The 27,965-nt window shown below is 41.8% G+C and overlaps 1 protein-coding gene and 1 long non-coding RNA gene across 8 annotated transcripts in view; one reads left to right on the top strand and one right to left on the bottom strand.

The window, feature by feature from the left end:
- Positions 1-27,131, top strand: part of LOC134343578 (guanine nucleotide-binding protein G(T) subunit gamma-T1-like) — a 93,328-nt gene extending 66,197 nt beyond the window's left edge. For 3 of the 7 annotated variants that reach the window (XM_063042327.1, XM_063042328.1, XM_063042325.1), the window contains 2 exons: positions 25,380-25,477; positions 26,437-27,131. In XM_063042327.1, coding sequence (XP_062898397.1) covers positions 25,397-25,477; positions 26,437-26,562 — 207 coding nt within the window. In that variant the 5' untranslated portion in view covers positions 25,380-25,396 and the 3' untranslated portion in view covers positions 26,563-27,131. Of the gene's footprint in view, positions 1-4,776; positions 4,807-25,017; positions 25,236-25,379; positions 25,478-26,436 lie in introns of those variants that run through there. The other 4 variants (XM_063042329.1, XM_063042330.1, XM_063042326.1 and 1 more) reach the window with 4 other exon arrangements.
- On the bottom strand, positions 47-24,796 carry LOC134343581 (uncharacterized). Its single transcript, XR_010017279.1, has 3 exons — positions 24,728-24,796; positions 24,546-24,614; positions 47-182 (listed from the first exon to the last, which is right to left on the bottom strand). It is a non-coding gene; the product is annotated as an uncharacterized LOC134343581 (long non-coding RNA).
- Positions 27,132-27,965: the final 834 nt, after the last annotated feature.

Genomic DNA, 27,965 nt, shown 5'->3' with positions numbered 1-27,965 from the left:
CTTACCTGAATTTTAGTGACAATATTTTATGCAAATCTTTAGGCTCCTATAGTTATTTCCATTGCTGTTGCAGCCACCATAAATAAACTTTTCACATCTCTGAGTGACTGTGTTGAAGTAGTAACGAATTATACGGGCTTTGCACTTCGATGTAGGTTTTGGCTTATGACAGTTTGGTTTCACTGGAAAAGCACAAAGCGAGTAACTGTAGCTTTTGTAAAACTAATATAGTGCAAAAACATAGGTCTCGATGTCATGATACAAAAAAAAACAAATACAAGTTATTACTATTTAGTAAAAGTATTGTCAGAAATAGAATTCACAACATGGTTGTCATCTTTATCTGGTGTAAAGTTAATGTACATTGGGCTTTTCCTTTCTCGATTCATTTATTAACTGGGACTTCATCAAATGTCTCTATGCAGGTCTAAATGCTGTGCTAAAGCACACTTCATTTAGTTAGCAGTGAACTTTAACAAGTTCAGGCTGACAATCATTGTTTATCACGTGTCTCCCCAAATGCTGATTTATGCTAATATTCAGAAAAATTTCCAACAAGTTGCCCCCTACTGATGCAGACTGACTGAACTGTGGTTACTCAGTTTGTGGTTTTCTCCCTTTTTAAACAATGGCACCACATGACCATATTTCATCCCTTGCTTCTTTTTTTTTGGTCTGGGTTTCACTTTATCTGTTAAATGCCTCATGAAAGTAATTGAAACTAAAATATTATCTGGGCAGGGTCATTACAAATAGTCTCCCTGTTACAATTGATGGTGAGGACATGGATGGGGTGAGGACCTAGAAGTACCTGGGGGTGCACCTGGATGACAGACTTGAGTGGAGCATCAACAGAGAGGCTGTGTACAAGAAGGGCCAGAGTTGCTTCTACTTCCTGAGGAGACTGTGGTGCTTTGGAGTATGCAGGCCTCTTGTTCACATATTTCTACTAGTCTGGTGTCGCCAGTACAATCTTCTATGTCGTGGTGTGCTAGAACAATGGCATTAATACAGGTGATGCCAACAGGCTCAATAAACTGATTAGAAAGGCTAGCTCTGCTACAGAAGTCAAACTGGACACATTGGAGTCTGTAGTGGAACAAATGACCCTACAGAAATGCTGGCAATTCTGGACAATGTTTCTCACCCTCTGCATGCCACCATGGCTGAGCAGAGGAGCACTTTTAGTAATCGACTGAGACAACTGCACTGCTCCAAAGAGTGCTATACGAGGCAATTCTTACCCTCAGCCATTAGGTTCTATAATGCGTCAGCCTATAGCTGGGGAAGTGATGGATCTCTTCCTGCTAGACTGTTTGAAGTAGCTCTTTTATTATTTCTTCCTTCTTTTCTAATATTTGTATACCTGTGCACTTGTAATGCTATTGTGACACTAATTTCCTTTGGGATCAATAAAGTATCCATCTATCTACAGATACAGTTAAACCAATTTGTCACAAGGAGAAATGGGATTTTCACAGTTTGAAATCACTCTATAAGTTAACATTACTCAAAAGAAATATTTTTGAACTGTCTCAAAGCAAAATCAAAGGGATCTTATTAAATACTTTGTGGTTGTACAGAGGACAATCTTGAATATTATACACAGCAATTTTACATTGCGTCACATTAGCTCCAACAATATAGGCATGTTGTTTGGAACACTCTGCATAAGTTAACATTATCGAAGAAAAATATTTTTGTAATGCCTTTAAGTAATATCAAACAGATTATTTTGCTAAGTATTTTGAGATTCAGAGGACAAATTTGGATATTACACACAGCATTTTATAGTGTCACTCAACTCAGACTGTTGGCTATTCACTTTATATTAGAAGATGTTATAGAAACCAGAAGTCTTTCTTATTATATTCTTGTTCTTATTGCTGATGGATTTAAAGTAGAAAAAACTGCTTGAATAAAAACTGACCACAGTACACAGTACACTCATTCTCTGAATTACACTTAGTGTTCACTTTATTAGGTACCAGTGGTCTTTGGCTGTTATAGCCCATCCACTGCATTTCAATGTGCTGTGTTCAGAGATGCTCTTCTGCACACCACTGTTGTAACGTGTGGTTTTCTGAGTTACAATGGCCTTCCTGTCAGCTTGAACCAGTCCAGCTTTTCTCTTCCAACCTCTCATTGACAAAGGTGTTTTCACCCACAGATCTGCCGCTCACAATGAGTTTTGTTTTCCCACACAATTCTCTGTAAACTCTAGAACCTGTTCTGCATGAAAATCCCAGGAGATCAGCAGTCACTGAGACACTCAAACCGCCCTGTTTGGCACACATAATCATTCCATGGTCAAAATTACCAAGATCACATTTCTTCCTCATTCTGATGGTTGGTCTAAACAACAACTGAAACCTTCAATCATAGTTGTTTGCTATTATGTATTTTATGAGCAATCTTTTATTATATCCAAATGAAGAAGTTACAACTGAAATACTTATGGTTGGTTCCAAAGCCAAAAGAGAAACTTCGTGATAAACTTGGGAATTTGGCTTCCCTTGTAAAATCAGAAGTAACTATCCATGATTCAGATTTGAATTTTCAACTGCACATTAAGAAACTGACCAGAGCACCATTTCTGCACAAGAAATAATGCAAAAATATTTGTATCACATCATGACACTGGAAAACTAATTCTTGTCTTTATATTTAATACACTTTTCACTGGCATGCACTTTTTACTGCCCTTCTAAAACAATCTATTTACAACCTGGAACTCATTCAGAACACCGCTGCTAGATTTTTAGCCAAAAATCATGACAAGGGAACATATCACTTCCGTACAAGCTACTCCTTGTATCTTTTTGAATTGATTTTAAAAGTTCTCTTACTGGTTTTTAAAAGCTCTTAACGGTCTGGGACATTGTACAACATTGTGTTGTACAACACAACAGTATTTTGTTTTACAATTCTGTTCAAACTCTCAGATCTTCTACTGCCAGGTTCTTAAATTTAAACAATCCCCTTCAAAAAATAATTGACACATCTGCTTTTTTCAACTATGCCCCTAAATTTTGGAATTAATACCTTAAGCTAAATGCAACACACATAAAAGTTGCTGGTGAACGCAGCAGGCCAGGCAGCATCTCTAGGAAGAGGTACAGTCGACGTTTCAGGCCGAGACCCTTCGTCAGGACTAACTGAAGGAAGAGCTAGTAAGCGAAGTTTCAGTTGACACTTTTAAACACCAACTCAAAAGCTACATATTTAACCTTGCTTTTAAGTAATATCTTGTTGTGTTTTATGTTCATTTTAATTTTTAGCCTGTATTTTAATGTTTAATTTATCCCTTGGTAAAGCACATCGCCAATAGGAAGAGAGCTCAGTTAATGAAGTTGCTATTAGTGTTGCTGCCACATGATTGGTTGATTAGATATTTCCAAAAAGGAGCAGGTGTATCTAATAAAGTGGGCACTGAATGTATAGCAATTCCCGTTGCGGGGGCGGGGGCGTTATGGAAATTACATTAAAACATCCCCTAACTCAATAGTTTCCCACCCTGCCTAGAAAACTACAAGGTGTTGCATTTAACTTCTTTAAACTTGCACGATTACCTGGTAAACCATCTCCAAATAAGAAAATAGCCACATTTCCTTTCTGATGCTTTTCAACTTTGAGTGATTAGATTGATTTTTTCCCCCCTCTCTGCAGTGAATGAGGTTGTGATGCTTCTGTCCTTTAAATTAACGCTCAATTTTCCTCTAAACATACGGAAACATTTTCGATGTAACTTATGGAACGATGGTGGTACTGAACATAGCAAGTCTTATCATTTCCACAGTCTCGTGTTTTTTTAAATTAACACTAAACAGGAAACACGGTTTTGTCATTTCTACAGATTCGTGTTTTTTTTTAATTTACACTAAACAAGACACTTTAAAAAAAAACGAATTCTAATTGTTACTGCAATTTTCCCACCACGCCTAACCATGTTTCTAAATGGGTTACCTCGGGGTTTTGCGTAACACGGTAGAGAGAGCAACAAAATGCAGCTGATTAAGACAACGATTCCCCACTTCATGGTTGTTCAGCCGTTGTGAGTTGCCTTGCTTGCTCTGTGACCGGGATTACAGTCTGTTCTGACCTCGCGTACTCACTGACTGGCCCCCAAGACGCCACATTTATACAGCGCGGTTTACCAGTTCTGCGCTCAGTCTGCCATGTGGACCCAACTGGAAAATCAGTGGCGCCAAACTCATTCCCGATTAGCATCTTCGGGGCTGACGGCTGCGGTTTCGAATTTTATAGAGGCTGATTGGCAAATCATTTATTTCTCGATTATAGCTTATTTTATCTGAGATAAAGTCATATAACAGAGAAGCAGGTTCTTTTGGCCCAGATAGTTCCTTTCTCCACTCAGTCGTGAAGAAGGGTCTCAGACCGAAACGTCGCCTGTTTACACATTTTCATACATGCTGCCTGACCTGCTGCGTTTCTCTAGCATTTTGTGTGAGTTATTTTAAGTTTTTGACTGTGGCTGCATTTTCATCCTCACCTCTTGTACAACATGTTGTACATCTCAGTGCCACTGCAATTAAATAATAGACCTAAAAGAGCTGGTTTTGATGCGTTATGTCTGTGAAAGAATATATCTTTCCTATACCCAGAAGCCAAAGAGGAAGAAGTATACTAAAGGAAATATGACACAATCATGACTAACCAGAGATGTCAAAACCAAAGTAAAAGCCAAGCAGAGGACATATAATACAGCAAAGATTAGTAGGAAGTTAGAGGATCCGGAAGCGTTTTAAAACCAACAGAAGGCAACTAAAAAAAGTCCTTAAGAAGGTAAAGATGGAATACAAAAGTAAGCTAGTCAATAATATTAAAAAGTATACAAGGAGTTTTGTCAGACACACAAATGTAAAAGAGAGGCAAAAGTGGATGTTGGCCTGCTGGAAAACAATGGTGGAGAGGTAGTAAAGGGGAGCAACATAATAGCAGATGAACTGAACAAGTACTTTACAACAGTCTTCACTGTGGAAGACTCTAGCAGTATGGTGGAAATTCCAGGTTTCAGGGGTCATGAAGTGTGTGAAGTTACCATAATTAGAGAGAAGGTTCTTGGGAAACTGAAAGGTCTGAAGGTAGATGCTGTGCACCCTAGGGTTCTGAAAGAGGTGGCTGAAGAGATCTTGGAGGCATTAGTAATAATCTTTCAAGAATCACTAGATTCTAGAATGCAAACACGAGGATTTCTGCAGATGCTGGAAATTCAAGCAACACACATCAAAGTTGCTGGTGAACGCAGCAGGCCAGGCAGCATCTCTAGGAAGAGGTACAGTCGACGTTTCAGGCTGAGATCCTTCGTCAGGACTAACTGAAGGAAGAGCTAGTAAGAGATTTGAGAGGGAGAGGGGGAGATCTGAAATGATAGGAGAAGACAGGAGGGGGAGGGATGGAGCCAAGAGCTGGACAATTGATTGGCAAAAGGGATATGAGAGGATCATAGGACAGGAGGCCCAAGGAGAAAGAAAAGGGGGAGGGAGTAGCCCAGAGGATGGACAAGGGGAATAATCAGAGGGACAGAGGGAGAGAAAGAATGTGTGTATATAAATAAATAACGGATGGGGTACGAGGGGGAGGTGGGGCATTAGCGGAAGTTAGAGAAGCCAATATTCATGCCATCAGGTTGGAGGCTACCCAGACGGAATATAAGGTGTTGTTCCTCCAACCTGAGTGTGGCTTCATCTTTACAGTAGAGGAGATTCCAGTAGATTCTGGAATGGTTCAAGAAGACTGGAAAATTACAAATGACACTCCACTCTTCAAAAAGGGAGAGAGGCAGAAGAAAGGAAACTATAGGCCAGTTAGCCTAACCTCACGAAGATGTTAGAGTCAATTATTAAGGTGTCAGAGTACTTGGAGGCTCATGATAAATAGGCTGTTGTCAGCATAGTTTCTTCAAGGGGAAATCTTGCCTGACAAATCAGTTGGAATTTGTTGAAGAAGAAGCAAGATAGACAAAGGAGAATCGATTGATGTAGTGTTTAAAAACGCAAACATGAGGAAATCTGCAGATGATAGAAATCCAAGCAACACACACAAAATGCTGGTGGAATGCAGCAGGCCAGACGGCATCTATAGGAAGAGGTACAGTCAACGTTTCGGGCCGAGACCCTTCGTCAGGACTAACTGAAAGAAGAGATAGTAAGAGATTTGAAAGTGGGAGGGGGAGGGGGAGATACAAAATGATAGGAGAAGACAGGAGGGGGAGGGATGCAGCTAAGAGCTGGAAAGTTGATTGGCAAAAGGGATACAAGGCTGGAGAAGGGAGAGGATCAGGGGATGGGAGGCCTAGGGAGAAAGAAAGGGGGAGGGGAGCCCGAAAGAAGATGGAGATCAGGCAAGGAGTTATAGTGAGAGGGACAGAGGGAGAGAAAAGAGAGAGAGAAAAAAAGGGAAAAAAATAAGAAAAAGTAAATAAATAAATAAGGGATGGGGTAAGAAGGGGAGGAGGGGCATTAATGGAAGTTAGAGAAGTCAATGTTCATGCCATCAGATTGGAGACTACCCAGACGAAATGTAAGGTGTTGTTCCTCCAACCTGAGTGTGGCTTCATCTTGACAGTAGAGGAGTCCGTGGATAGACATATCAGAATGGGAATGGGACGTGGAATTAAAATGTGTGGCCACTGGGAGATTCTGCTTTTTCTGGCGGACAGAGCGTAGGTGTTCAGCGAAACGGTCTCCCAGTCTGCGTCGGGTCTCGTCGATATATAAAAGGCCACATCGGGAGCACTGGGCACACTATATCACCCCAGCCAACTCACAGGTGAAGAGTTGCCTCACCTGGAAGGACTGTCTGGGGCCCTGAATGGTGTTGAGGGAGGAAGTATAGGGGCATGTGTAGCACTTGTTCCGCTTACAAGGATAAGTGCCGGGAGGGAGATTGATGGGAAGGAATGGGGTGGACGAATGGACAAGGGAGTCGCGTAGGGAGCGATCCCTGGGGAACGCAGAAAGAGTGGGGGAGGGAAAGATGTGCTTGGTGGTGGGATCCCGTTGGAGGTGGCAGAAGTTTCGGAGAATTATATGTTGGACCCAGAGGCTGGTGGGGTGGTAGGTGAGGACAAGGGGAACCCTATTCCTAGTGGGGTGGTGGGAGGATGGGGTGAGTGCAAATGTGTACTTGGATTTTCAGGCCTTTGACAAGTTGCTACACATGACGCTGCTTAAAAATGAGCCCCTGGTATAGATTCTAGCATGGATAAAGCAGTGACTGATTAGCAGGAAGTAAAGAGTGGGAATATGTCTTGGGTACTAGCCTACAAAGTTTCGGAAAGGCAGCATCCATTATTAAGGTCCTCCAGCACCCAGGGCATGCCCTTTCCTCACTGTTACTATCAGGTAGGAGGTACAGAAGGCTGAAGGCTCACACTCAGTGATTCAGGAACAGCTTCTTCCCCTCTGCCATCCGATTCCTGAAGGGACATTGAACCCGTGAACACTACCTCACTTTTTAAATTTATTATTTCTGCTGTTCGCACGATTTTTAATCCATTCAATATACGTTAACTGTAATTGATTTGTTTATTTATTTTTTTCTTCTTCCTCTATATAATATATTGCATTGAACTGCTATTGCTAAGTTAACAAATTTCACAACACATGCCGGTGATAATAAATCTGATTTCGATTCTGATTCTGAAAGGGAGCCTTTTCTGATTGGTTGCCGGTGACTAGAAGTGTTCCACAGGAGTCTGTGTTGGAACCTATTCTTTTATCGTTATATGTCAATGATTTGGATGATGGAATTGATGGCTTTGTTGCAATGTTTCCATACAATATGAAGACAGGTGGAGAGGAGAGGCTGGTAGATTTGAGGAAGTAGAGAGGCTACAGAAGGATGTAGACCAATTGGGAGAATGGGCAAAGAAATGGCAGGTGGAATACAGTATCGGGAAGTGTATGGTCATGCACTTTGGTAGAAGAAATGAAAGGACTTTTCTCTAAATGGAGCAAGAATACAAAAAAAACTAAGGCACAAAGGAACTTGGAAGTCCTTGTGCAGGATTCTCTAAACATTAATTTGCAGTTTGAGTCTGTGGTGTGGAAGGCAAATGCAATGTTAGCATTCATTTCAAGAGGACTAGAATATAAAAGCAAAGATGTAATGTTGAAAATTTATAAGCACTGGTGAGGCCTCACTTGGAGTACTGTGAGCAGGTTTGGGCCCTTTATCTTAGAAAGGAGGTGCTGAAACTGGAGAGTGTTCAAAGGAGGTTCATGAAAATGACTTCAGGATTAAATGACTTGTCATGAAGAGCATCTGATGACTCAGGCCCTGTATTCACTATAATTCAGAAGAATGAGGGGTGAACTCATTGAAACCTATAGAATGGTTAAGGGCATTGATAGAGTGGATGCGGATAGGATGTTTCCTATGGTGGGAGAATCTAAAACTAAAAGACAGTCTCAGAATAGAGAGGCGTCTTTTTAGCAAGGAGATGAGAGTGGTGAATCTGTGGAGTTATTTGCCACAGGCAGCTGTGGAGGCCGAGTCTTTATGTATATTTAAGGCAGAGAATAATAGATTCTTGATTGGTCAGGGCATGAAGGGATATGGGGAGAAGACAGGAGATTGGTGTTGAGAGGAAAACTGGATTAGCCATGGTGAAATGGCAGATCAGACTCGATGGGCCAAATGGCCTTATTCTGCTTCTGTATCTTACTATCCTTTGGTCTAAGCCATAAGATATAAGGCATAGGTGCTGAATTAGGTCATTCAGCTCAACAAGCCTGCTCCAGCAAGCAGAATTTATAATCAGAATTAAAATGCATCTGTTTCTAAGGAAGAAAAATTTGATAGATTAAAGAAATGGGTTATTTCACAACAGAAACTCTAAATTTGATACCACTACATGGTTCAAAGGCACTTCAAAGCTGTAGAGAACAAGATGAAGAGAATTAAGTTTCCGCATCACATGTTTTTCTCAAATATATAAAAATAAAATTTAGATAAATTTTATCTAAATGGAGTGAAGTTAGGTAGCGTTTTTTTCTGATATTCTAATGAACATTTGTAAGGCACTATTGAAGAAACTCTTGCAAATTTCTGGAGTCCGTTTTGTCAATGGCACACACTGTTTCCACAGTCTGCCAGTGATGGAGAGAGTGTAAGTTTGAGGTAGTGCTTCCAATGTCCTTATCCTGACTGGTTTTCAGGGACAAGTGAGAGAGCATTCTGTCATAGTTACCAACCTTTTGCCTGAGTGTAAAGGCTCTGGCAATTTAGAAGGTGGGAGATTCGGCACAAAATGTATGCAGCTCATCCATTTAGGAAAGTGTACTCCAGAGATCAGTGTTTGGACAGTTTTTTTAATCTACATTATTACAAAGATTTGTGGATGACATAAACATAAACAGCAAGTGGGATATAGACTGGCTAGTTAAGTGGTTAAATGTGTGCTGATGAAGTGCAATGCAGTGAAGTGTGAGGTAGGACGAATGAGAAGAGACAACAAACGATCCACCTGTAAAGTGGTGCAAACCTGAGCAAATGGATTATTTTTTATTTATTTTGTTGCAATACATTGTGGAGTAGGCCATTCCGGCCCATCAAGCTACGCCGCCCAGCACCTCCCAATTTAATGCTAGCCTAATCACGGGACGATTTACAATGACCAGTTAGCCTACCAACCAGTGGGTCTTCAGACTGGAGCGTGCAGAGGACACCCACGTGGTCACGGGAAGAATGTACAACCACCTTACAGGCAGCGGTGGAATTGAACCTGATCACCTGTAATGTAAAGCATTGTGTTTATCATTATGCTACTGTCCCACCCCAACACTTTTAAAGTTATGAGGCAGGCTCAGAATGTGGTTGTAAGGCAAACAGCCCTTTCGTCATTATCAATGGAGGCAGAAAGTAAAAGCAAGAAAATTGTGCTGAACTTCTATGAAACACTGGTCTGGTTTTTCGAAGAAGGAAGTCTGAGAATCGGAGCAGGAGTGCAGAGGAAGCCATTTTTGAATTTTTCAGGTTTTTTTCCATCGGCGTTCAGAGAGGCGGGACTGCGCAGGTGTGTGACGTCGGGCAGTGAAGCGCAGTAGATTTTAAAGGAACAGAGCCTCATACAGCGGGCAGCGTAGTTTGCAGGCGGCGGAGTGAGCTGGGAGCAGAGTGAAGGCTTCAGGGCTTCGGCTCAACGGGCGTAGGCAGAACTGGGTGAGGCGAGGAAGGTTTGGTATTCATTTATTGTTGTTACTTGAGAGAGGGGCAGTATGAGTGTGAGGGCAGTTTGTTGTTCTTGGTGCCGGATGTGGGAGGCCCTGGAGTCTCCAAGCCTCCCGGACGTCCACATCTGCGCCAGGTGCACTGAGATGCAGCTCCTAAGGGACCATATTAGGGAACTGGAGCTGCAGCTCGATGACCTTCGTCTGGTCAGGGAGAGGGAGGAGTTGATAGAGAGGAGTTACAGGTCCGTGGTCACGCCAGGGCCATGGGAGGCAGACAAGTGGGTCATGGTTAGGAGGGGGAAGGGGAAGTGTCAGGTAATAGAGAGTACCCCGGTGGCTGTGCCCCTTCACAATAGGTACTCCTGTTTGAGTACTGTTGGGGGGGGACAGCTTACCTGGGGGAAGTGACAGTGGCCGTGCCTCCGGCGCAGAGTATGGCCCTGTAGCTCAGAAGGGTAGAGAAAGGAAGAGGAGGGCAGTAGTAATAGGGGAGTCGATAGTAAGGGGGTCAGACAGGCGATTCTGTGGACGCAGTCCAGAGACCCGGATGGTAGTTTGCCTCCCTGGTGCCAGGGTCTGGGATATTTCTGATCGTGTCCAAGACATCCTGAAGTGGGAGGGGGAGGAGCCAGAGGTCGTGGTACATACAGGTACCAATGACATAGGTAGGAAAAGGGAAGAGGTCCTGAAAAGAGAATATAGGGAGTTAGGAAGGGAGTTGAGAAAAAGGACCGCAAAGGTAGTAATCTCGGGATTACTGCCTGTGCCACGCGACAGTGAGAGTAGGAATGCAATGAGGTGGAGGATAAATGCGTGGCTGAGGGATTGGAGCAGGGGGCAGGGATTCAAGTTTTTGGATTATTGGGACCTCTTTTGGCGCAGGTTTGACCTGTACAAAAAGGACAGGTTACACTTGAATCCTAGGGGGACCAACATCCTGGCGGGGAGATTTGCGAGGGCCATTGAGATGACATTAAACTAGAATGGTTGGGGGTGGGAATCAAATTAAAGAGTCTAGGAGAGAGGAGGTTAGTTCACAACAGGGTGATGGGAACCAGTGAAGAGAGACAGAGGGGTGTAAAATGAGGGTAGAAGCAAAAAGTAGTAAGGTGAAAAGTATAAATGGCAGGCCGACAAATACAGGGCAAAAATAAAAAAGGGCCACTTTTCAACACAATTGTATAAGGGCGAAGAGTGTTGTAAAAGCGAGCCTGAAGGCTTTGTGTGTCAATGCAAGGAGCATTCGTAACGAGGTGGATGAATTAAAAGTGCAGATTGTTATTGATGAATATGATACAGTTGGGATCACAGAGACATGGCTCCAGGGTGACCAAGGATGGGAGCTCAACATTCAGGGATATTCAATATTCAGGAGGGATAGACATGAAAGAAAAGGAGGTGGGGTAGCATTGCTGGTTAGGGAGGAGATTAACGCAATAGAAAGGAAGGACATTAGCCGGGAGTGTGGAATCGATATGAGTAGAGCTGCATAACACTAAGGGGCAGAAAACACTGGTGGGAGTTGTGTACAGGCCACCTAACAGTAGTAGTGAGGTTGGGGATGGCATTAAACAGGAAATTAGAAATGCGTGCAATAAAGGAACAGCAGTTATAATGGGTGACTTCAATCTACATATAGATTGGGTGAACCAAATTGGTAAGGGAGCTGAGGAAGAGGATTTCTTGGAGTGTATGCGGGATGGTTTTCTGAACCAACATGTCAAGGAACCAACTAGAGAGCAGGCTATTCTAGACTGGGTATTGAGCAATGAGGAAGGGTTAATTAGCAATCTTGTCGTGAGAGGCCCCTTGGGTAAGAGTGACCATAATATGGTGGAATTCTTCATTAAGATGGAGAGTGACATAGTTAATTCAGAAACAAGGTTCTGAACTTAAAGAAGGGTAACTTTGAAGGTATGAGACGTGAATTAGCTAAGATAGACTGGCAAATGACACTTAAAGGGTTGACGGTGGATATGCAATGGCAAGCATTTAAAGATCGCATGGATGAACTACAACAATTGTTCATCCTAGTTTGGCAAAAGAATAAATCAAGGAAGGTAGTGCACTCGTGGCTAACAAGGGAAATTAGGGATAGTATCAATTCCAAAGAAGAAGCATACAAATTAGCCAGAAAAATTGGCTCACCTGAGGACTGGGAGAAATTCAGAGTCCAGCATAGGAGGACAAACTGCTTAATTAGGAAGGGGAAAAAAGATTATGAGAAAAAACTGGCAGGGAACATAAAAACTGACTGTAAAAGCTTTTATAGATACGTGAAAGGAAGAAGGTTGGTTAAGACAAATGTAGGTCCCCTACAGACAGAAACAAGTGAATTGATTATGGGGAGCAAGGACATGGCAGACCAATTGAATAACGACTTGGGTTCTGTCTTCACTAAGGAGGACATAAATAATCTTCCAGAAATAGTAAGGGACAAAGGGTCCAGTGAGATGGAGGAACTGAGGGAAATACATGTTAGTAGGGAAGTGGTGTTAGGTAAATTGAAGGGATGAAAGGCAGATAAATCCCCAGGGCCAGACGGTCTGCATCCCAGAGTGCTTAAGGAAGTAGCCCAAGAAATAGTGGATGCATTAGTGATAATTTTTCAAAACTCTTTAGATTCTGGACCAGTTCCTGAGGATTGGAGGGTGGCTAATGTAACCCCACTTTTAAGGAGGGAGAGAGAAACCGGGGAATTATAGATCGGTTAGCCTAACATCGGTGGTGGGGAAAATGCTAGAGTCAGTTACCAAAGATGTGATAACAGCACATTTGGAAAGCGGTGAAATGATCGGACAAAGTCAGCATGGATTTGTGAAAGGAAAATCATGTCTGACGAATCTCATAGAATTTTTTGAGGATGTAACTAGTAGAGTGGATAGGGGAGAACCAGTGGATATGGTATATTTGGATTTTCAAAAGGCTTTTGACAAAGTCCCACACAGGAAATTAGTGTGCAAACTTAAAGCACACGGTATTGGGGGTAAGGTATTGATGTGGATAGAGAATTGGTTGGCAAACAGGAAGCAAAGAGTGGGAATAAATGGGACCTTTTCAGAATGGCAGGCAGTGACTAGTGGGGTACCACAAGGCTCAGTGCTGGGACCCCAGTTATTCACGATATAGATTAATGACTTAGATGAGGGAATTAAATGCAGCATCTCCAAGTTTGCGGATGACACGAAGCTAGGCGGCAGTGTTAGCTGTGAGGAGGATGCTAAGAGGATGCAGGGTGACTTGGATAGGTTAGGTGAGTGGGCAAATTCATGGCAGATGCAATTTAATGTGGATAAATGTGAAGTTATCCACTTTGGTGGCAAAAACAGGAAAACAGGTTATTATCTGAATGGTGGCCGATTAGGAAAAGGGGAGGTGCAACGAGACCTGGGTGTCATTGTACACCAGTCATTGAAAGTGGGCATGCATGTACAGCAGGTGGTGAAAAAGGCGAATGGTATGCTGGCATTCATAGCAAGAGGATTCGAGTGCACAATCAGGGAAGTACTACTGCAGTTGTACAAGGCCTTGGTGAGACCACACCTGGAGTATTGTGTGCAGTTTTGGTCCCCTAATCTGAGGAAAGACATCTTTGCCATAGAGGGAGTACAAAGAAGGTTCACCAGATTGATTCCTGGGATGGCAGGACTTTCATGTGATGAAAGACTGGATGAACTAGGCTTATACTCATTGGAATTTAGAAGATTGAGGGGGGATCTGATTGAAGCATATAAAATCCTAAAGGGATTGGACAGGCTAGATGCAGGAAGATTGTTCCCGATGTTGGGGAAGTCCAGAACGAGGAGTCACAGTTTGAGGATAAAGGGGAAGCCTTTTAGGACTGAGATTAGGAAAAACTTCTTCACAGAGAGAGTGGTGAATCTGTGGAATTCTCTGCCACAGGAAACAGTTGAGCCCAGTTCATTGGCTATATTTAAGAGGGAGTTAGATATGGCCCTTGTGGCTAAAGGGATCGGGGGATGGAGGGAAGGCTGGTACAGGGTGCTGAGTTGGATGATCAGCCATGATCATACTGAATGGCGGTGCAGGCTCGAAGGGCCGAATGGCCTACTCCTGCACCTATTTTCTGTGTTTCTATGTTTCTATGTTTAACAAAAGCATTGTGTTGAATTCTGTTTGTCTCATTAACAAAAGGATGTGGAAGCCTTAGGGGGATCATGGAAGATTTAAAAGCATGATTCTTGGGATGAAGGACGAAAGCTTGAAGAATGTACGAGAGGTTCAGACAGTTTTCTTTGCAGCAGTATGAAGAGATTGTCGATAGATGTATATAAAATTGTGAGCTGTATTGTCAGAGTGGACAGTCTAGGGCTACAGCACTGTGCAAAAGTCTTAGGCACCTGTAAAAAAAAGTTCTGTAAAGCTAAGATGCTTTCAAAATAATGAAAAGTTTATATGCAGTTTCATGAGAAAATTGGCTGGTGGGTTGTTCCAATCACCTTGGAGAACTTGCCACAGTTCTGCAGACATTGGCTAACTGGCTTGCTTCTGTCTCTCCAGGTAATCCCAGACAGCCTCGACAATGTTGAGATCAGTGGTCTGTGGAGGCCAGACCATCTGAAATCATATAAAAAATCTAGGGTGCCTAAGACTGTTGCACAGAACTGTACATTCAGTTGTGGAGGAGTCCAGGACTGGAGATCACAAATATAAAATAAAGTTAAGATTAATGCGAGTGAAAATTTTCTTAAGCAGCATGTGGTTGGACTCTGAACGTACCTCCTGCAGATGGGATGGAGGCAGGTTCGACATTGGCCTTCAAAAGGGAATAAAATTTTCATACCTAGATAGAAGGAGCGATTGGGTGGAATTAGTGAGTTCCACTAATAGAGAATCCAAACAAATGTGCTGAATGGTCTTGTTCTGTATTACAGCTACTCCTTAATGACACTGAACGCTCAGGAACTATGACTTATGCTGTCTTTTGGGGGATAGAATTGCCTACTGCCTGTATTACCTAAATCTTCCATTTCAACAAATCTCCTCAGGATACTGTTGGATGACCTAGCAGAGGAATGCCACTGTGGTAAGGTCTCTGGCTCTGAGCCTAGCTCTGTGGCTCAGAAGGGAAGGGGGGTGGTGAAGAGGCGAGCTGTAGTAATAGGGGGTTCTTTGATTAGGGGAAACAGAAAGGAGCTGCTGTGGATAAGAATGATATTCCTGGATGGTATGTTGCCTCCTGGTTGCCAGCATCAAGGGCATCTCTGACCGAGTGCACAACATTCTGAGGTGGAGGGGTGAGCAGTTAGAGGTCATGGTCCGCGTTGGTACCACTGACAGGGGTAGAAGGGGTAACAATGTTCTGCAAAAAGAGTTCAGGTAGCTAGGTGGTGCTAAGTGAGAGGATGTTGTCCAAGGTTGTGGTCACAGGATTGCTATCTATGCCACATGCTAGTGAGGTCAGAAGTTGGAAGATCATACAGTTTAACACATGGCTAAGGAGATGGTGCAGGAGGGAGGGCTTTAAATTTTTGGATCATTGGGCTCTCATCCAGAGAAAGGAGTCTTTACAGAGCAACGGTTTGCACCTGATCTGCAGGAAGGTTGTTATCGCTGCATGTGGGAGTTTTAACTTGAGTTGCTGGGAATCAGAGCAACAGAAAATATATAATGGAATGCTAGTGTAGGAAGATGTTTTTAAGCCTGCATACAAAGTCAGGAATGAAAAAGGTCAAGCATGGTGGGGCAAGTGTTTTGAGCTACGTATATATCAATGCAAAGAGTACTGTAGGAAAGGTGGATGAGCTTGGGGCATGGATCAGCATGGGGAATTATGATATTGCAGCTATTAGTGAGGCTTGGATGCAGGAGAGGCAGGGCTGGCAGCTCAATATTGTTTTAGACATCATAGTACAGGGAGGATTGAAGGGGGAGAGGTGGCGTTACAAGTCAGAGAAAACGTCATGGCAGTGCCTGTCAGGACAGACAGAGAGACTATCTAGTGAGCCTTTATGGATAAAACTGAAGAGTAAGAAATGTATGACCATATTAATGGGATTATATTATACTGTAGGCCACCCAAAAAGAGAGGTACCACCTAGCGGAGCAGTCATTGTGGGAACGGTCATCGTCAGAGTAGTCTGAGTCAGAGTAGGAAGGCTTTGGCTCAAACAAGGCTTTGGTGAGAACAGGCAGAGTCTAAGTTCATTCCTTATTTCTTATTCAACTCTAGAGAGAATAGTGGGTGTGTCTACAGACACAGTGTTCTGTTCTGGGTGTCAGATGTGGGATTGCCAGGAGACTCCCAGCCTCCCCGATGGCCACATCTGCACCAGGTGCATCGAGATGCACCTCCTTAGAGACCGTGTTAGGGAACTGGAGCCGTGGCTCAATGACCCTTGGATTGTTAGGGAAAGTGAGACAGAGGTAGACAGGACCTACAGGGAGGTGGTCACCCCAAGGCTACAGGAGACAGATAAATGGGTGACTGTCAGGAGAGGAAAGGGAGAATGTCAGATAGAGGAGATCACCCTGTGGCCACCCCCTCAACAATAAGTACTCCATTTTGAGTACTGCTGGGGGGATGACCTACCTGGTAGAAGCAACAGCAGCTGTGCTTCTGGAACCTGAGTCTGGCCCTGTGGCTCAGAAGGGTAGGGAACTGAAGAGAATAGCAGCAGTAATAGGGGATACTATAGTCAGGGGGATAGACAGGCAATTCTGTGGATGCCAAAAGGAAACACGGATGGTAGTTTGCCTCCCAGGTGCCAGGATCCGAGATGTTTTTGGATGTGTCCACAATATCCTGAGAAGGGAGGGTGAGCAATCAGAAGTTGTAGTACATATTGGTAACAACAACATAGGAAGAAAAAGGGAGAGCTCCTGAAAAAAGAATATAGGAAGTTAGGAAGGAAGCTGAGAAGCAAGACCTCAAGGGTAGAGATCTTGGGATTGCTGCCTGTGCCATGTGACAGTGAGGATAGGAATAGAATGAGGGGGCAGATAAATGCACGGCTGAAGAACTGAAGCAGGAGGCAGAGATTAAGATTTCTGGATAATTGGGACTTCTTCTGGGGCAGGTGAGACCTGTACAAAAGGGACCTTGAACCTGAGGGGGACCAGTTTTCTTGTGGGCAGATTTACTAAAGCTGTTGGGATTGGTGTAAACTAATATGGCAGGGGGATGGGAACCAGGATGATACAGCTAAGGATGAACCAGCAGGTTTACAAGTACAAACGTTTGTAGATGATGGGAGTAAGGAAGGAAAAGCCAATGATTGGGTACAAATGCAGACAGAGCAAAGAGTTACATTGTATCACAGAGGCAAAATTCAAAAGGGTGAAGAATGCAGAACTAAAGGTGGTGTATTTAAATGCACGTAGCATTTGGAATAAGGTGCACAAACTTAGAGATTGGTTGGTATGACATTGTGGGCATTACTGAGTAGTGGCTGAAAGAAGGCCATGATTGGAAGCTTAACATCAAAAGATATACTTTGTATCAAACGGACAGGCAGAAAGCTTTCGGTGGTTGTGTGGCTTTATTAGCAAGAGATGGAATTACATCTTTAGAAAGAGGTGACATAGGGTCAGAGAATGTTGAATCTTTGTGAGTGGAGTTAAGAAACTGCAAGAGTAAATAAACCATTATGGGAATCATATATAGGCCTCCAAATAGTAGCCAAGATGTGGGGTTGAGATTGCACAGGGAGCTGGAAAAGGCATGTAATGGGAACAATATGCAAGGGAATTGGGAAAATCAGGTTGCTGTCGGATCGCAAGAGAGGAAATTTGTTGAATGCCTAAGAGATGGCTTTTTAGAGAAGCTTGTGCTTGAGCCTACTCAGGGAAAGGCTACCTTGGATTAGGTGTTGTGTAATAAATCAAATATTATTAGGGAGCTTAATGTAAAGGAACCCTTAGGAGGCAGTGATCATGATATGATTAAATTTATACTGCAATTTGAGAGGGAGAAGCCTAACTCATATATATCAGTATCACAATGGAATAACGGGATTTACAGAGGCATGAGAAAGGAGCTTGCCCAGGTGAATTGGAGGAGGATAATGGCAGGGATGATGGCAGAGTAGAGATGGCTGAAGTTTCTGGGAATAGTTTTCAAGGCACAGGATAGCTATGTTCTGCATAGGAAGAAGTTCTCAAATGGCAGGCTTAGGCAACCGTGGCTGACAAAGAAAGTTAAGGACTGCATAAAAGCCAAGGGAAGGGCATATAAGTTAGCAAAAGTGCGCTGGAAGTTGAATAATTGGGAAGTTTTAAAAATCTAACTAAAGGCAACTAAAACTGCTATAAGAAGGGAAAAGATGAAATATGAGGGCAGACTAGCCAATAATGTACAGCAGGATACCAAAAGTTTTTTTCAGTTATATGAAGAGTAAAAAGGAGATCAGTGTTGATATTGGACCACTAGAAAAAGATGCTGGTGAGGTAGTAATGGGGGAGAAAGAAATGGCAGATGAACATAGTGGATACTTTGCATCGGTCTGCACTGTGGAGCACACTAGCAGTGTACCAGAATTCCATGAGTATCAAGGAGCAGGAGTGAGTGCCATTGCTATTACAAAGGAGAAAGTGCTAGGCAAACTCAAAGGTCTTAAGATGGATAAGTCACCTGGACCAGGTGGACTACGTTCCAGAGTCCTGAGAAAGTTTGCTGAAGAGATAACAGATGCATTATTCATGATCTTTCAAGAACCACTTGATTCGGGTATGGTCATAGAGGACTGGAAGATTGCAAATGTCACTCCACTCTTTAAGAAGGGAGGAAGACAAAAGAAAGGAAATTAGTGGACAGTTAGCCTAACCTCAGTGGTTGGGAAAGTGTTGGAGTCTATAATTAAGGATGAGGTTTTGGGGTACTTAGAGACTAATGATAAAATAAGTCAAAGTCAGCATGGTTTCTGTAAAGGGAAATCTTGCCTGACCAATCTGTTAGAGTTTTTTGAGGAGATAACAAGCAGGGTGGACAAAGGAGAGGCAGTGGGTGTCATTTACTTAGATTTTCAGAAGACGCTTGATAGGTGCCACACATGAGGCTGCTTAACAAGATAACATCCTATGGTGTTACAGGAAAGATACTGGCATGGATAGCGGAATGGCTCACAGGTAGGAGGCGGCAAGTGGGAATAAAAGGGGCCTTTACTTGTTGGCTGCCTTCAGGGGTCAGTATTGGACCACTACTTTTCACATTGTTTGTTAATTATTTGGATAATGGAATTGATGGTTTTGTGGCAAAGTTTGTGGATGATACATAGATAGGTGGAGGGGTAGATAGTGCTGTGAAAGCAATGTGATTGCAGCAGGACTTAGACAAATTGGAAGAATGGGCAAAAGTGGCAGATGGAATACAGTGTTGGGAAATGTATGATAATACACTTTGGTAAAAGGAACAGTAGTGCAGACTATTATCTAAATGGGGAGGAGGTTCAAACATCAGAGGTGCAGAGGAACTTAGGAGTCCCCGTGCAAGACTCCCTAAAGCTTAATTTACAGATTAACTCTGTGATAAAGAAGACAAATGCAATGTTGGCATTTATTTCAAGGGAAGTAGAATATAAAAGTAAGGAGATAATGCTGAGGCCTTATAAGACAATAGTCAGGCCGCACTTGGAGTATTGTCAACAGTTTTGGGCCCCATATCTCAGAAAGGATATATTGTCATTGGAGAAAGTCCAAACAAAGTTCACAAGGAATATTCCGGGAATGAAGGGGTTAAAATATGAAGAGCATTTGACAGTTTTGGGCCTGTGCTCACTGGAATTTAGAAGAATGCCCTGGAATCTCATTGAAACCTACCGAATGTTGGAAGGACCAGATAGAGTGGATACGGAGAAGATGTTTCCTATGGTGGGGGTGTCCAGAACTAGAGGGCACAGCTTAAAATTTGAGGGGTGACCCTTTAGGACAGAGGTAAGGAAGATTTTTTTTGCCAGAGAGTAGTAAGTCTGTGGAATGCTCTGCCACAGAATGTGGTGGAGGCCAAGTCCATGGGTATATTTAGGGTGGAAGTTGATCGTTTCCTGATCGATCAGGGCTTCAAAGTATATGGTGTGAAGGCAGGTGTATGGGATTGAGTGGGATCTGGGATCAGCCATGATGGAATGGTGGAACAGACTTGATGGGCTGAATGGCCTAATTCTGCACCTGAGTCTTATGGTCTTAACAATTCGTGGAATTTAGAGGAACAGCTTTATCAAGAGATCACAGATTGTTGCAAGAAACATAAGGTTTTGTATAGCAGGTGATTTTAACTTTCCACATATTGACAGGAACTCCCATACTGTAAAAGGGCTAGATGGGAAAGAGTTTGTCAAATATGTTCAGGAAAGCTTCCTTAATCAGTACATAGAAAGTCCCAACTCAAGGGAGTGCAATACTAGATTTCTTATTTAGGACTGAAAAAGGGCAGTTAACAGAATTTTGTGCAGGGTAAATGGTGCATCTAGTGATCATAATGTCATTAGTTTCAATATAATTATGGAGAAAGTTAAGTCTAGTATTCAGGTTAAGATTCCAAATTGTGCAAAGGCTAATTCTGATGGTATCAGAAAGGATCTGGCAAACGTGGATTGGGACAGTTTGTTTTCTGGCAAAGGTATACGTGCTAACTGGGAGGCCTTCAAAAGGGAAATTTTGGGAGTACAGAGTTTACATGTTCCTGTCAGAATGAAATGCAAAAATAACAGATTTAGGAAATCTTGGTTTTTGGAAAGATATTGAGGCACTGGTTAATAAAGTGGAAGTGCATAGCAGCTATAGAGAGGTAGGAACAAATGTGGTACTTGAGGAGTATAAGAAATGCAAGGGAACACTTAAGAAAGACATCAGGAGAGCTAAAAGAAGGCATGAAGTTGTCTTAGCAGACAAGGTGAAGGAGAATCCTGGGGGATTCTACAGATATGTTAAGTGCAAAAGGATGGCAAAGGACAAAATTGGTCCTCTGGAAGATCAGAATGGTAATCTGTATATGTATCCTAAAAAGATGGGGAAATCTTAAGTGGAGTTTTGGCATCTGTATTTACTCAGGAGATGGACACATAGCCTATAGAAATGAGGCAAAGCAGCAGCGAGGTCATGGACCCTATACAGGTTACAGAGGAGGAAGTGTTTGCTGTCATGAAGCAAATTAGGGTGGATAAGTCTCCATGGCCTGACAAATTATACCCTTGGACCCTGCGGGAGGACAGCGCAGAAACCTCAGGGGCCCAAGCAGAGATATTTAAAACAACCATAACCATGGTTGGAGTACCAGAGGATGGAGGATAGGTGAATGTTGTTCTGTTTTTTTTTTAAGAAAGGCCCTTACAATAAACTAGTAATTATAGACTGGTGAACCTGACATCAGTAGTGGGAAAGTTATTGGAAGGCACTCTAAGTGACCAGATGTATTTGGATAGACAGGGACTGATTAGGAATAGTTAGTATAGCTTTGTGCATGGTAGATTATGTCTATCAAATCTTATAGAGTGTTTTGAAGAAGTTACCAGGAAAGTTGATGAAGTCAGGGCAGTGGATGTTCTCTACGTGGACTTTAGTATGGCATTTGACAAGGTTCCAAATGGGAGGTTGGTCAAGAAGGTTCAGTCACTTGGTATTCAAGATGCCGTAGTAAATTAGATTGGACATTAGCTTTGTGGGAAAACTGAGAAGTGGTAGTACATGGTTGCCTCTCTGACTATCAACCTGTGACTAGTGGAGTGCCACAGGGATCGGTGCTGGGTCCGCTGCTGTTTGTCATCAATATCAACCATCTGGATGATAATATGGTAAATTGGATCAACAAATTTGTGGATGACACCAAGACTGGGGGTGTATGGATCAGTGAGAAATACTATCAAAGCATGTAGCAGAATCTGGACCAGCTGGAAAAGTGGGCTGAAAAATGGCAGATGGCATTTAATGCAGACAAGTGTGAGGTGTTGCACTTTGAGAAGACCAATCAGGGTAGGTCTTACAAGGTGTGTGGAAGGTCACTGAGGAGTGTAGTAGAACAGAGAAAATGGGAATAAAGATCCATAATTCTTTGAAAGTGTTGTCACGGGTGGATAGGGTCTTGAAGAAAGCTTTGGGCACATTGGCCTTCATAAATCAATGTATTGAGTACAGGATTTGGGATGTTATGTTGAAATTGAATAAGACTTTGGTGAGGCCTAATTTGGAGTACTGTGCCCAGTTTTAGTTACATACCCATAGGAAATATGTAAATAAGATTGAAAGAGTACAGAGAAAATTTATAAGGATGTTGCCAGGACTTGAGGACCTGAGTTATAGGCAAGGTCGCATAGGTTAGGAATTCATTCCCTGGAGTGTAGAAGTTCGAGCTTAAATTTGATAAAGTATACAGAAGTGTGAGGGGCATAGACAGAGTTGGGTGGCTAGGTGAAGATATATCTCTACCAAAGGAGGTGCAAGGTGCTGTTTCCCTCCGCTAGCCTGAGGGTCACCCTTGGGCAAGGTGTAGAATCAGCTTAGCCTCCTAATCAGGGTCAAGTGAAGCCATGGGTGCAAGGTGGTAGATATTTGCATGAGCAGCTGGTGCATATCACAAGTCCTGGCTATGTAACCACTCATGCTAGGCCGATAATCTCTGAAGAGTATTGATAATGGCTGGGGTCGCCATCTTGTAAAGACTGAGCAGAAGAAGGCAATGGCAAACCACTTTTGTAGAAAAAATTGTCAAGAACAATCATGGTCACGAAAAGACAATGGTCGTGCACATCAAACAACATGGCACATGATAATGATGATGATAGAGCAAATACAAACAAGCTTTTTCCACTGAGGTTGGTTAAGCCTACAGCCAAAGGCCATGTGTTAATGGAGAAAGGTGAAATGTCTATGGGGAATATGAGGGGAAACTTCTTCACTCAGAAGGTGCTGAGAGTGTAGAACGAGCTGCCAGTAGTGGAAGTGCAGAGTATTTCAATATTTGAAAGAAATTTGGATATGTTCAAGGATCGAAGGTGATTGGCGGGCCATGTTCCAGATGCAGGAGCCTTAAGTCCTACACCACTATGATCAGGAACAGTTCAACCATCAGACTCTAGAACCAGCATGGATAACTTCACCCACCTCAACACGGAACTGATTTCACAACCTACAGACTCACTTTCAAGTACTCTACAATTCATCTTCTCAATATTATTTATTATTATTAGATTTTGTGTTTGCACAATTTGTCTTCTTTTACTCAAAGTTTGTTTGTCCATCATTGTCTGTAGTTTTTCATTGATTCTATTGTTTTTCTTTGTGAATACCCGCAGGAAATAAATCTCATTGTAGGATGTGGTGACATATATGTACTTTGACTTTTAATTTTGAACATTAACTGGAGTTAAACTGATAGCAGCATAGTAATTTCAGAATGATGGGTCTTTAATATTCATGTGTGGCCACCAGGTATGTTGTTAATCCCGCCCTCTACACAAATGATTATCAATTCATGAATGGCAAGATTCAGATCAAGTGATTTGATGCTTTCAATTGCGCTCTTCCTCTCCACTACTGATTTGTCACCCTATTGATTCAGCTCAGCTCTTAAATCGATCAAACCTCGAGTCTTTCCATGTCTTACCCCTCCCACATTGAATTACCCGACCTTTCCAATTCGGCTTGGCTCTTGAGTCGATCAAACTTCAGATCTTTCCTCACCTCCGCTCCACCACATTGAATTCCCTCCAAGTCCCCTTCAGCAACTCCAGCCCAGACAGGCTGCAACCATCCAGCCCCAGCGAGACTCCAGCCACACCACCAAAATGCCAGATCGTAAAATGATTCAGCTCAACTCTGTCAGGGAAGCCATGGGCCCCTGTTTGCAGCAATTGTTTACCAGAAAAAGTAAGAATAATGAAGTATTTAGTTGCTTTGTTGTTTCATCGGCCACCGTCAAGTTGTTGCTCAAACCAGCAAGTAGCGCCATCTTAAACCAGAACTATAGGCCTGATCCACCCTTTGAGTAGACATCTAGCATCTTATTAACCCTTCGTCTTAAAAAAGCTAATTTTGGCCTGTTATTTCCTGAAGCATGGTGGTAAACTAAGGGGAGGAGTTTGGTATATCTCTGAGGGAGGCAGGGGGCCACTGCAACTCATTGGCGGTGTATATCCAATCCTCTCAGGTGACTAAAAAAATCAATATGCTTCAGTGATATGCAATTTTATGAGGGAGCTTAAACACCTCACTTACCTCTGTAGCTCTGCTGTATAAGTTTTAGATGACAACCAAATAAATCTGCAAAAAATCGCTAAGCTCTTATAGTTATCTTACAGGCATGTGCAGAATTTGGGCTTCACTAAATCTATCTCAACCTCATAAACTGGCAAAATAAAATCCATTTCTATCCAATTGTATCACATGTAAACATACCTTCAATAGATGTTATCGTTGAGTAAGACTGCTCTCTTCAACTCTGAATCAGTAGACTTTGGCATATTTCTGTAGTACATTTGAAGAGATCAGCATGTTTCAAATAAACAAAGGATAAATATTTAAATTTGTGTCTATGTTCAGAAGAGAATAATTGTTAATTCTATTTTAGTGTTGCGTACAATGCGATATCTAAAATGCGTGCTTATTATAAGTGACTCGGACTGCATGAATCAGCTGGCCAGTTCAACAGATGTTTAAGAGGCGATAAATACTCTGATAACCGATTTTTGCAGCTTACGGCTACTGACGTCAGCATGATCCACTTTATTAATAAATGTAACTTTAAAATAAACAAAAAGTATGTTTACAGGAAAGCTGACGAACCAAAGGAAGGATATGTGTTTTTTTAAAAATATACATTTTTTTCTTTGGAAGTTGCGTATGCAGTTTCAAAACAATATGTTTGGAAAGGAAGGATTTTCTATCATTCCACTTAATGCACAAATCTTTTAAGTCTGGTGATTTAATCATATTATAGATTAAAATATTATGGGCACCGCTTTAAAAGGGTTGACGGCAGACTGCGGGATCACTGGTTGTGGCGGTGGAAGGGGATAGAAGGTGGGCAGCCACTGTGGCGGGAGAACATCCTTCGCCGCTGCTAAGGTTCAAGCGTCCCGGAAGCTGGTGAGCCCATCGAATGCGTTGCCCGCCTGTTTTGTATTACGGCATGCTTTCGCCGCTTTTACTTTTTGTTTAATTATGAAATCTGAACTTGAAAATTGCGGTTGTTTTGATACTATTCTGAACGAAAGTTGCTTTATTTTTAAGGCAATTATAGAAGGCAAATGGAAGATTTAACAGATAAAGACCGTTTGAAAATGGAGATAGAGCAACTTAAGAAAGAATTGCCTTTAGAGCGGATGCTGGTAGGAACTTCTTATGTTTTGGAACATTAGCGTCGCAAAATCTTGAATCTGTTGATGCTATTTTGAGGAGTTATAAACATTATGTGTCTTCTCATCGCTAAGATTCATTTCAACATTTCCAAACGGCAAGCTTCCCAGCAGTATTAGAGAAATTTGATTAGAGGTCGAGAATGTGAGAAACCAATTTAAATTTCATGTAAGTCCCAGGGAAAAAATATATTTTAATAACATAATTTGAATCAGCAAGCCATGTATAATTATCAATTATAGTTTGGTGCAATGAGGACTTCTCCATTACTAGTAACCATGGAGCACGGGGATCTACCTAGCTGATCCTAATTAAAGTTGGGCTTGGTGTATTGTCCTTTTTAATTTGGAGTAAATAAAATAATATTTTAAAAATAGAAATGTTGGAGTACATATTAATTTGCACCTCAAATTGTAGTTATACTACACTACTCTTAGCTGCAATGTCCAAAATGTTACCATTTAGATCCCTGTTGCATTGACCACTTATGATAGCAATAGAAGATAAAGTATCTTTAATGTACTTCAGCTTTTTACAGTTAATTTTTGAAGTGTAACCTCTGACAAATAGCTGTATAAAAATGACCAGAGAATCAAATCAGATAAATGACTAAATGTTAAAAGGATTAACTCTCATCTTCCAAATAATAATGTGGGGTATTTTGTGTCCACTTCAGAGGATCTATAGCCTTTGGAACACACCTGTAAGGGCAGCACTCTCTGTTCTGACACCTTTAATAATTGGCATCTCCACAGTCTTACAAAGTGTCAACATATATTTTTGAAATGAGAGTTTTGTGATACGCAAACAAGAGCGGCACTCTTTGAGCCACATGGCTGCCAAATTAAATTGTAAGATGTATTATGTTTAGATTCTTGCCATCATTCCAATTGTCTTCTGGTGCTTATGGTTTGGCATTGAACTATTTCAGGTATCCAAGTGTGCGGAGGAACTGAAGGATTACATTGAATCACAGTCTGCAGAAGACCCTTTGGTAAAGGGGATCCCAGAGGACAAGAACCCCTTCAAAGAGAAAGGAGGCTGTGTGATCTCATAAATCCGATAGGACTCCTATATACTCAGGTCATCAGGGTATTTTCCTACAGCCTAGTCATTGTTAGTACAATGAAACCCTGTAGGTGGTAAACCTGAATGAGGGAAAAGGAATGGGTACATTATCTACATTGGCACGTAGTCTTTATTGTTATTGAAATTAAAAGGCATTTCTGCAATGTTGCAAATAAAGTTGAAAATTTGGCAAATTCAATCATGAATGGTGTTAACATTTGGAAAACAACATATACTTCCGATACTAACCTGTAAGGGTTAAACCTATAAAATCATAATTTAAGTTCCTTCACAAAGTAATAATATTTAAAAATGGCATTACAAATGTGTATATATCCTAAAATATGTATAGGATACAATATTAGTGAAACTGTATTTCCTATATCAAAGCCTATTGAAAATGCACAATATCAAATGTTTTATCATGTATAGAGTAACAGAGTTACACTGATGTTTTTAAACATTTTAATACAGAATTTAACACATCTGGGCTTCAGTTTAATGCATTTGTACAATACAAATACAGTTATTTATACATTAAAAATAAATGCTTGTGAGTTGAAGGATTTTTGTGTTCCTATTTTCCCCGCTATTCAGTCATAAGAAAGAACACCAGACCTCTTTCACTGCTTTAAAAGAAACCCCACAGTCCAGAGATGCATATAGAATGGGATAAATTAGAGAAGGTGAGTGAATATTTGATAGAAGTTCTCAGTGTTGAGAAGACAAGTATAGAGTCAGGAACTTCAAATGGAAGAACCCAGGCAGCTGAAAAAAAATGGAGAGAAGTTGCACAACAGGCCAATTTGCGAGGGATCGAGAATTAAAATAGAATAAATGACAAGGATGAGAATTTTAAAGTTGGTGAAGTAGAGGAAATTAATTTCGGAAGGGTGAGTATGATTGATGGACATGATTATTGTGGAGGAAAATTGTATGTTGCAGAAATTTGGACAATTTGAAGTTTCTAGATGATAATGAGATGAACCAGATTCAAGTCCACAATAGATGACCAAAGATAAGGGTGTCAATGCCAAATAGGTGGAGGTGATCAGGCCTTTGGGGGGGGAATACAATCATATGTGGTGGACAGTAAATGAGCTCTGAAAAACATGTCAAGATCACAGAGCACTGCCAAGAGTGAACACTATTTAGTTCATCCTCTGGGTGCTGCCAGGATAAATCATGAAATCATCACACTAAAGAATGTTTGTTTCAAGTGTTAAGAGAAATGAATTTTGGCCTTTTCAGTACTAGCCTAAACAATAACATAATTTATTTGGGGGTGTAGATTAAGATGTTACTTCTGCAAAGGTTGTCTCATGAACCAAGAGAGAAGCGGTAAAGTCCTGCCGAAGGGTCTCGGCCCAAAACGTCAGTTGTACTCTTTAT

This window comes from Mobula hypostoma, chromosome 3 (assembly GCF_963921235.1).
Source record: "Mobula hypostoma chromosome 3, sMobHyp1.1, whole genome shotgun sequence".
NCBI lineage: Eukaryota > Metazoa > Chordata > Chondrichthyes > Myliobatiformes > Myliobatidae > Mobula > Mobula hypostoma.
This window is presented reverse-complemented; position numbering and strand designations above follow the sequence as displayed.